The 10,795-nt window shown below is 39.9% G+C and overlaps 1 protein-coding gene across 1 annotated transcript; it reads right to left on the reverse strand.

Moving 5' to 3' along the window:
• Positions 1 to 88: 88 nt before the first annotated feature.
• On the reverse strand, positions 89 to 828 carry LOC119349305. The gene is made up of 2 exons (XM_037617324.1): positions 631 to 828; positions 89 to 446 (listed from the first exon to the last, which is right to left on the reverse strand). The coding sequence occupies exons 1-2, from the start codon at positions 719 to 721 to the stop codon at positions 115 to 117; spliced, it is 423 nt and encodes a 140-aa protein (XP_037473221.1). The 5' UTR covers positions 722 to 828; the 3' UTR covers positions 89 to 114.
• Between the last annotated feature and the right edge of the window lie 9,967 nt (positions 829 to 10,795).

Here is a 10,795-nt window from a genome sequence, read left to right on the forward strand (position 1 = left end):
GCCCAGATGCCCCTCAAGCGGCGCGCCACGGGCGTGCCCCAACTACTAGTTCACACAAAACGATTCAATTTCTACGAGATTCACGGAAAAAAAAGGGCCATATGCGGGCGTGGTTTACATTTTCGTCACATATCCCATGATCGTTTGGAGAAACGCGCGCGATACATCCATCATGGGTGGGTGCCCTGCAGCTTCAGCCTGCTGGCGACTGTAATCACGCAGTGGTGCAGGTTCAGTCGAGGACGACGCCGGCGGAGACCTTTGCTGCTCATGCGCGCCATCTCCGTGGAGATGGTGCGGCGACGGAGGTCGCACCGGAGAAGGCGGCGTATACTTGGGACGCCTGTCCCCTGCAACATCGGCGAGGTTCAGGTGTGATGCGGGCAGCAGTGCGGCATCTCCATCGACACCCGACGCGAGCAGGTTCTTGTGGTCGTATGCATCACCTGAAGTGGGGAAAAGGTAAGAAATAAGAGAAATTGTCCTGTACCAAACGGAAAATCAACAAACCAAGAAAATACATCTGTGAATCGTGTATTCTTGTGAACAGAAACTATACCCATAAATCGTGCATGCACGCATGTGTACAAAATGGACAAATTGCGTATGCACTCATGTAGTACTACTCACCTAGTATCCTTGCTTCCAGAGGTTCAGAGAGCAGGAGGAACTGCAGGAGGAAGACGAGGAGAACCTTTGAAGGGGAAGATGATCTCTCCATGGGTTAAGGCTTAAGAGTAGCTTCCTGTGGATCGGTACTAGAACTGTGGGTTGAGGCTGTGAGCAACGAACATATATGTACTGCAGGCCGGAGTGCTCACACCCGTGTGGACATCCATGTGCCTAGCTCTCTAGTCAACGTATGAGTCTCTCACCCGATCCCTTGCTGTCAAAGTGTCAAAGGGGCTTCTCTTTTATGACCAAAGATACAAACAGTCTTCTAGCTAGTAGTATCAGCATGTTGCCCACTTGTCCCAGTGGACGTTTTTAGCTATACCTGCCCTATTCCATCAAAATAAAAATAAGCTAAACCTGCCCTGTTTGCTGTTGCAATGCATGTGCTCACCCTTTTCTGTCGTTCGGGGTGTGTAACCGTAGAATATGTATACCGATAATTCACCCTGGAGCCCGGGCTCATCTGCTCCCGCTCAGCAAAAAATTCAAAAAAAAATATTAGAAAAATTTAAAAAATTCCAAATTTTTTTTGTGGTGGTAGATAATTTGACGCGTGAGGTGCGCCCCAAAATTCAACTTATTTGGACATCTGAGTAGCTCTCGGCAAAAAAAACAAATCAGGTCAAAACAGTGCGTGAACAGTATACATTTTTACAGGCCCTGATTTTGTCTTTTTTGCCGAGAGCTGCTCAGGTGCTCAAATGAGTTGAATTTTGGGGCGCACCTCACGCGTCAAATTATCTACCACCACAAAAAAATTGGAATTTTTTGAATTTTTCTAGTATTTTTTTTTTAATTTTTTGCTGAGCGTGGGTGCAGATAAGCCCGGGAGCCAAAACTCCGCGTCCGTATAATTACTACCTACGTTGGAGTTTTGTATTCTGCATGATGGGGGCAATGATTGTAGCTTCATGCATGTAAGCTATCGTTCTCACTCCTTTTCTTTTGTTTTTGACGCCGATTGGTTGCATGGGTTACAACTTCAGAAACAATTAGATGAAGCCATGCGCGTTGCACCGGAAACCCGAATAAAACAAATGCATAAATAGGTGCTAAATAATTAAAACTATTACAAAACGAATTTAAGATTGCAGTAAGTTTGTCTTTAAAAACAGTAAAGCATATGATAAAATATTGTATAAAAAGAGAAAACTATTGGATTGATATCAACGGGGCGCCTACATAACAAAAATCTGTAACATGACATACATATATTTGTTCCAAGCATCACACGATAATTAGTGAAACAAATCATGGATAGATTAGTGCACGAATTGTAATTTGTGACCACATGCATGACTTGATGACATGACATAGTTGCATGACGAGGAAAATAGGTAATGGGTAGCCACTATTTGAGAATATAGGATCTGATGCAATGTGAAGCTTATTCTAACTGGCATACTTATCGCCACCAACCGTGCAAATGGGCTCATGGGCTCATGGCCAGCGGGCTGGAACTGTTTTTCCTTTTTCCTAAACCACGGGAGCTCTCGTAAAGAAGAAAGTGTCTCACACACTCCACTTTCAGCGACTCGCAATTGGATTTTCGAAGCTGAAGCAACACTGCATACACAACCAATGATGATTAGTATCGTGTCAGAAAAAAAGATTACTGTGATATTATCCCGGCTTGAAAATATAGCCCCCTTTAGCATTTGCGCGAGTCAAACATTTCCAATTTGTTTTCTGATGGTCAAACATTTCTAAGTTAATCATCTGTAATGAAAATATGCTACCATTGAGAACATCAAGATAATAACTATTATGCGAGGCAACATGTTTGCAGACAGATTAATTAATATAGTATAGAATATTGAAGATTATATTAATATCCTAAAACACTTTGTAGTTTGGGTTGGAAAAAATTAATAATATATCATCTGGAAGGCTGTAGCAACTAGACACTCACGCAATACTGGATCCAAAGTATGTTGGTATAATATGTCATACATGCTATATATCAAATTGAGAGTAGTTGAAAAATATGTTAAGCATTGTGTGCAATGTTAGTTTGTAACTACTAAATTTGATAGCATTGAGATGTCTTCATATGCATGTGCCTCCATAGATGTCTTCAGTTCCCTTTTTTTATGTTAGATATGTATGTTTTATGTGATGATGCAGTCAAATATGTTTTCCAAATTTGTTGCATACACCTGACATTTATTTTAACATCAAGAACATTGCACTTGTATTTTATTTTTGTAAATGTAGTAATGTTATTACATGTTCTTACATTTGGGTTGACCAAAGTTTCGGATGGCCAGTTGCAATTTTTGTGTGATTGAGCCTCGTTTTCTAGCCAATGTAGTACCTACTGATCCTGAGCAAACAAATTCAAATTTATTTATTTAATTATGGAGGGAAACATATACAAACTCATGCTTAAGAAATTATTATTGGCAACAATCGGACAAAAAAGTCCATTACCACACCCTTCGGACCCGCTGGTCGGCCAATTACCGTAAGAGGCTGCTCTTGTCTCAGATACTATGTACATGAGCCTTGAAGCTTTAAATTTGTAAAACATGAGGTTGGAGACTAGAGCCATGATTTAATGCACAAAACTTAGCAAAGTGGACCGATTAAGAATCTAGATTGAGTTACTTCCGTGTTGCCTCCAATCTGCATAACAATTTCCGAGGTGTGGGGGCATCTTTGGTGATGATGACACAGCTAGATGGGAAAACTTGCTATGTGAGTATACCAAGCTGGTACTGGAGCGAATGGGTGACACGACATTAGTACAACTATGAAAACTTGACAAACTATTTGATGAATCTTGGGTTGTATATGAACATAATACATTTTGGGGTTTCGATTGATAACAATTAAACATTTGGATGTGTTAAATCCACTCCCTTACTCTCAAGATACTTCTCAGATTTTGTGGTACATTTAGCCAATTTTGTCATCATTCGTCATTCGCGGGTTGTTCTTCTTCTCATACGCGTGCAATGTGATGCCCACCTCATTAGTTGTTGGGTTGTAGTGTATGCCTCTTTAGTTGATAGGCATGTTGAATTGCATCATCTACATCATGCTTGTTTCTATGTGCCAATATCTGCAAGTGCTTGTAGTGGACTTGAAATGTTGCTCTTTTTGTTAATCAAGATTAAAAAAGATCAACGACATGACACGATATGTTGAGAGTGCATATCTTAAAATATACCTAGTGGTGATGATTTATAATAAAATCAATCAGAGGACTAATGTTCCAATGAGTTTATTTCAAGTACAACATGTGAACTAATTGTGTGCCGGGTTTGGTATAAGTGTAACTCAATGGTGACCTCTACCTACAACTTTACAAGTTGTTGTCTTCTTCAAGCTTGTAGTATGCAATTTCTAGGATTTTTGTGAATCCAAGATTCACATTAAGTGCATGACAACCGTACTATGAAGAGGGACACAAAGTAATTTGGTTTGAACTCCAACAACACATCTTGCACTAGGGTCCTTAAAATACAGTCTCTAGACATCCTATTCTAGGGTTTTTTGAAGCATCGTTATTTCCAAGAATTTTATCTTTTGAGACTACCGGGCCACTTAATTACTCTTTCTCACAGAACAAACCTAGTTTCAATAGTTTGGAACCGTTGTTTCCGTTTCAAGGTAAAAACCTTTATTCAATTATTTCAAATTTTTATTTGGAATTCGAACATTCCCGTGTTTTTTTACTTTTTAGAAAGTAAAGTTCTTTTTCTAAAGATTGCCCCTGTCTTTGTTTATGTTTCAGATTAGAGCAAATGACTTTTGTTTCGGAACTCAGCCAATCCCGGTTGATATATTCTTTGTTTACTCCAGCTCCTTCGAGCATAAAATTTTCCGTCAGTACTTCCGAGTCATCTTAGTTTACTTCTTTGTTGGTCAAAGTATTGGTGGTGATACGAGGCAGCCTAAGGTCATCACCATTATGGCTCCACTGCCAAGGGATACGCACATGACTTTATACAAAGGTGGATTCTATCCTTTATGCGTGTCTACTTGGTCCACTCAAGGATGGCTTACTACTTGATACTCCTACCAGGTGCACCTATAGGTTTGAGCCGAGCATCACACACACCATGGAGGAGTTCATACATAAGAGAGCACCCACACCATCCGTGAGGGAAGCATGGAACTAGAGGAAGAATTACACTACAAACAAGTACCAACTGCTACAGAAAGTGCATTGCCAGACTATTTGGTCCAGGACTCTGGACTGTCTAGACATTGGAGCGACGCCACCAAGTTCATGCGACTGTACTTTTGGGTGGTCACCACCGGAGTGTCTGGTCCACGGCTCGGACTATCTAGTCCACAGTTCTCACTTTTCGGTCTCGCATCCATACACATGTGGACTCCACTAATGGCTTGTTTGGTCCATTAGCATCAGACTATTCGTTTGTACTACTCATGCATGTAGTTTCGGGCCAAAGGCCCATGAAACCCCTTCCCACTTCCCATTTGTGGGATGTACTATATATATCCCTCCCCATCTTAGATCTAGGGTTAGCCAAAGGCCCTCCTTGCCGTGTTCATGACTTGGGGAAGAACCTCCTACCTTGTTCTTGCTCTTCCTCGGATTTGTAAGAAGCCACATGAACCATGTGGTGTGGATCTACGATTACAAGAGGGTGTTGCCTTGGCGTCACTAGTTATCCATGTGTTTATCTTTTCTTTTATATCCATTTACTTGTAATTTCCCTTGTGTTCTTCCTCAAATCCACCTCCAAGCCACGAAGATCAGGCCACCATGCGGTTTGCCACGTATCATTAGGTATGTACCTCTGCTCTTTTTCCACCAGAACCTACGAGTTGCTCTGGCGTTCTTTCGCACATTTCCATTCTGGGAAATGCTTTGTTTACTATGGTACTACCAAGATATTGGTTTTGTCTAGTAATTTCGAGTTGTTATATCTTCATATAAGAAGAGACACGTTTTTTTCGAACCACCATTCATCTTTCAACTGGAACTTCTTAGTATTTTGTTTCTATCCGCTTCCTTAATGTTGCCCTGGTTATTCAAATTTGTTTAAATTATCTCGGATGATTCTCAGAGTTTTTTTGTGGCACTTTTGATCTAGTAAATTTTCTTATAACAGTTAGAATTGCGATCCTCTCTATAAATATACCCTCGAACCCTTTTGTTGTTGCAACCATCATAACCATCCTATCCATTCACTACCACCCCCTTCACCTCACTCCATTCCACTCCATGCATCTAGCACATAGAAGAAGAGAGATCTAAGACAAGATTATAATAAAAGAAGTGATGGGTGATTCCATGTCCACCTCTTTAATTCTTTGAAGGACAAAACACCCTTTCTTAAGTACCTGCACCCCAAGTACACTTATTTTACCACAATCCTATTGTCATGAGAAATGTTCTCTTGGATTCTGAAGAAGATTTGGCCAAAGATCATTCATGGAGTTCTTGTCAAGCGACTTTGCTTGTTACTCTTGGATGGTGTGTGCATCCTAGACAGTTAGGAGTTACTTGACAACCTATCAAGTTCTATGTGTGAACGACTCAAGAGTTACTTGGGAGCCCATCGACTTAGTGAAGATGTATCCTTAGTGAGGCTTCTTAGTGAAAGCCGTGATGAAATAAGCTAGTTATGCTCGGTGGTACGCCTGGTGGGAAACACAATCTTGATCCTTGTGATTCTAGAACCTTGGTTTGAAGCCTATACCAACATGATCATATGAGAGTGCCAACTATATGAGCCATATATAGGGAAAACATCATCGTGTCCATCTATGTTTGCTTTATCCACCCACTTCCTTTGAATTCATGCAAATTATCTCATTAGTGTTGCTCTATGCTTGGTGTATTGTATAAGGATCAAATAGCACCTTGTTCTAAAACATAACAAACCTAAACTTTGTGTAGATTCTTGTAATAGGTCTATAAACCCTCCCTCTAGACCATATCTATGACCTCCTAACATATGTCTTGCATGAACCTAAACTTTGTGTAGATTCAGCCGACTAGAGTATTTCCGGTTGTCTGAGATCATGAAGCTGAGAAAATAGCAAAAACAATGTCTAGATTGGTCTTCAGCCAGTTGCATAAGCCAAGTTGATAGTATCTCCAGAATGGTTGCATAGTTTGGACATGTAACATTCTTTTTGGAGATAATTGATGTAAGCAATGTGTGAACAATACTACAACTTTAAAAGTGCCAAATTGTAGGTACTCATGCACGTGCAAACTTTGAGTTTTGATAGAAAGTAGTATGCATGTGCCTATGGTTTACTATTGACCCCCCACCCACGAACGAAATGAGAGTGGAACACGTGATTCGAGGACAAACTACTAGTTGACACTTCATGCAATCTAGAATTATGTATTAAGTTTCACCTAAGCTTGATACTAGAAACCTCTCCAAGTGGTTAGATAGATTGACACTCTCTTAAATATACTACCTTTATTTTTATAGATATTCAAGAAAACAATAAAACTGGCTACATACAAATGTTTAATGTGATAACATTAGGTTGCTTAGATTTACAGTGAACCTACTATAAAAGGCAAGTTTCATAAACATTGTTTACTCAAGAAATAACAATTGCAATGATAGGAGTTTTTGTTTAGCATTATAAAATGTACAAATATGAAAACACTATGGCAAATATGTATCCTCATATGTATGAACTTGTTTGTAACATTGATTCTGATAGTTATATCTAAAAACATATTGACGATAATATATAGAACTATGTATATAAAATAATAAATATACATTTGGGATAAGATGAGTATTTAAAATGTAAAAAAGTTTAGTACAAATAATGATTCTCCCTCTTCTCGGAAATAGGGGCCAAACTTGGGTTCTTTGCATACTGGCAGTGGGCATGCACCTGCTTTTTGTTGCACCCCTATTGGGAACATGTGTGGCTTTTACCGTGGACATATTAGCTTCAACCATCATGTCAATCATGCTGGAGTGGACCGAGCAGAGTGAAAATCGCAAAGAGGTGGAGGACAGAGCAACAGAAGTAAGAACAGGCGACACTAGTGACGATAACGTCATCACTGTGTAGTGTTAGACTATTCCACATAGGTGTTACCTTCTCTGTGACATCAATTAGGTTGGCGGTTGGCTAACAACATGGACCAGAACGGTGGCGATTGTGAAAACCCTAGACATTGGAGGAGTGAAAAGAAATCCCTAAGGGTAAGAAGGGAAGTTATCGTGAGGGGAAAATGTGGAGAGAGTGGGAGGGTCGTAGGTTGGGAAAGTGGTTATCTATGATGTTAATGACATTTATATTAATGGTTTAAATTATTTACAACAAAATAAATTGCGCCAAAGTTCATGCTTTTCTTAACGGGATAGGTCACTTAACAACCCACCACTAGACAATTTGGAACCTTCAAGTGTTTTAGAAAAAAATGTGCGGTTATGCAAGTAGTTTCCTTGTTGGTAGTACATTATTGAAATAAATATGACGCTAATTGTAACTATCTCGCCCTCCTACTTGAAAAAAGAACAATGCCCCCCTCTTTCTCCCCCTACTTAAAAGGAACAATATCCCCTCTTTTGCCCTTTCTTTGTCCAACATCCCTACATGTTGGAAATATGCTCAGAGACAATTTATTTCAAAGTTTACAGTTAATCTTTACATTCTATGCTATAACTACTATAGTTCTTGAATATGCAACTCGAAGAAAAACTAATTAGCACATGTAGAGATATAAATTGTAAAACTAGATTCCTAGTATTTTCCTCTAGGACTAGCCCAAGTGTTAATTTGATGATTTTGTTTTCTTGATCATGGGCATAAATTTAATAATAGCAACATTTAGAGCACGATGTTGGTAGAACACTCGTGTTGAATTGAGCCAACTTGTTTGTTATACTTTGAGATTATATCGTCTGAAGTCTATAATTCATAACACAGGAGTTAACATATGTATGTTTCCTTAGGCCATAAGAATATCGAGTCACCCCACATCGGACGTTGCACTTTGGGGTTATTCCAACGACATCCGTAATAGGGTGACGTTCACCAGAAATGTATGACGACGGACTAGATAGTTTGAGACTGGGATTTGCTCATTCGACAATGGAGAGATATTCTTAGGGCCCTCTCGGTGTGACAACATCCATCATCGTCTGGACAAACAAACCGTGAATTGATCATGGGGATGCAAGGACATGAGAATGAGAAAAGGGAACCAGACCAATAACGAGGAAGACCAGTATAGTGAGCATGTGTTGATCTCATAGGGATACGAGTACATCTCACCTCAGGTTTTGTAAAGTATCACAAAGGGAAAGGGACAATATATGATAACCAACAATTCACTTGAATATTCGCGTAAGTATAGGGATCAATATGGATGTGCATGGTTCTATTGTTGATCGTTGAATGAAAGGTGTTTTTCGTTCATGTATATATTTTAAAGAACCTGCAGGGTAACACGCTTAAGGATTTTTTTGACAGAAAGACTGTAAAGGGAGGCCCCTATAGTATATTTTGTGTAACAGACCCAAATTACAAGTACCATGCCTTGAACCCGGGTGAATGGGAAGGCATCAACTCCTTTCCACCACTAGGCTATGCCTTACTGTGATTCAGTAAATTATGATATGTTGAGTTCTATTGGAGTGAGGAATATGAGAAAATATTACCAGAATAGTTTTGGGAATCAAATAAATAGTTTTGAGAGAAACCACAAGCGTTTTCGGGTTACCGGAAGGGTTTTGGAGAATACAAGGTAATGATATATAGGCGGAAAAAGTTTCCGAAGACCTAATATAAATAATAGAGGGCTCTATATTGACTGAGAGGCCTCTAGGATTTATTTAGGGTCTATGGGCTAAATAAAATAGATAGAGGCCTATTAGGGGAAGTTAATGGGCCTAAGAGGCCCAATAGGAGGGGGGATTGGATCACATCAACTACCCCATGTCTTATTTTCTTATACTAAATAAAATCATGTTTTCTTTGGTTAGTCAATAGGTATTGATTTTGTTGCAAAAAACAATAGGTATTGGTTTGATTACCATAAATCACAACCACTTTAACAGTAAATGACACATAAATCACATTGACTACATAAAAGACTCACTAAAATTTTAGCACCAGTAATGTACAGATTATGTCCCCTTTGCAACGCACTGTAAATTACCTAGTTCTCTTTAAAGTGGTGGAATTGAAGGGGAACATGTAGTTTAAAATATATGAGTTCTTGGCAGTCTTCCTTATAGATTTGGTCAAATCTTGATAAAGTAAGAGGAATGGAGGATGTTCTATTGAGAGCTTCACAAACTAGTGGAATATATGAAAATGTACTCCCTCTACATATGGACTGGAACGAGGTAACAAACACACAAATATGCATCTATATACATATGAATCATAAAAAGTTAGAACATCTTATAATAGTGAATAGGGGGAGTAATAAATATGTGGCACATTCCTCTTTTCAGGACTATAATTTCAGTATAACTTCTTGTAATGCCTTTGCATTTTCTGATTTGTAGGTGCCCAAAGAAAGGCTTCTCTCACTTTTGGTCGGGGCGGATCCAGTAGGGTGTAGGGTAGGGTGGGCCACACCCTAAGTGTAAGGGCATATTTATCCCCAAGATGTTTTGGTGATTGATGACAGTGCTTTTGCGGACTAATCGTGTGCGTTGAGTTCTTTCAGAGATTCATCCTTTGGCATGAGACGATTACTTCCCCTCGGTGTTTTATTCAAGACGGTGTAGCTCCTTCGTTTCTCTGCTGGTGGTCTAGTTTCGTAGGAGTCACCGTACTATCAAGAGAGGATCCGCTTTGGTAAGGCTAGGGTGGATTCAACACTTACACATCCTTATCACACCCGATGCTTCTTTCCACTTCATTGGAGCTATCTTTCCTATCTGTGCCTGCCTGTCTTGTCCCAGCTGTAGTACCATGGTCCTCAGCGGTAGTACCACCGAAGCACGTCAAAGCGGTAGTACCACTCCCCGAGCGGTAGTACCGCTTGCGGTCTTCGGCCGTAGTACCGTAGTGGTTCCGGGCTACTACCATCTCGATTCTCGACCGCTGTTTTTCGTGTCGGGTTTTACGGTACTAGTAGCGGCAGTGGTGGCGGTAGTATCGCTCCAAGCGGTAGTACTGCCAATACTTCCACGGT

Source organism: Triticum dicoccoides, chromosome 1B, assembly GCF_002162155.2.
Source record: "Triticum dicoccoides isolate Atlit2015 ecotype Zavitan chromosome 1B, WEW_v2.0, whole genome shotgun sequence".
NCBI lineage: Eukaryota > Viridiplantae > Streptophyta > Magnoliopsida > Poales > Poaceae > Triticum > Triticum dicoccoides.

Excerpts from the sequence above, each read along its gene's own strand:
- LOC119349305 (XM_037617324.1), bottom strand. The coding sequence starts at position 721 with ATGGAGAGATCATCTTCCCCTTCAAAGGTTCTCCTCGTCTTCCTCCTG. Across the intron at positions 447-630 it reads TCTGGAAGCAAGGATACTAG|GTGATGCATACGACCACAAG; the intron begins GTGAGTAGTACT and ends TCCCCACTTCAG.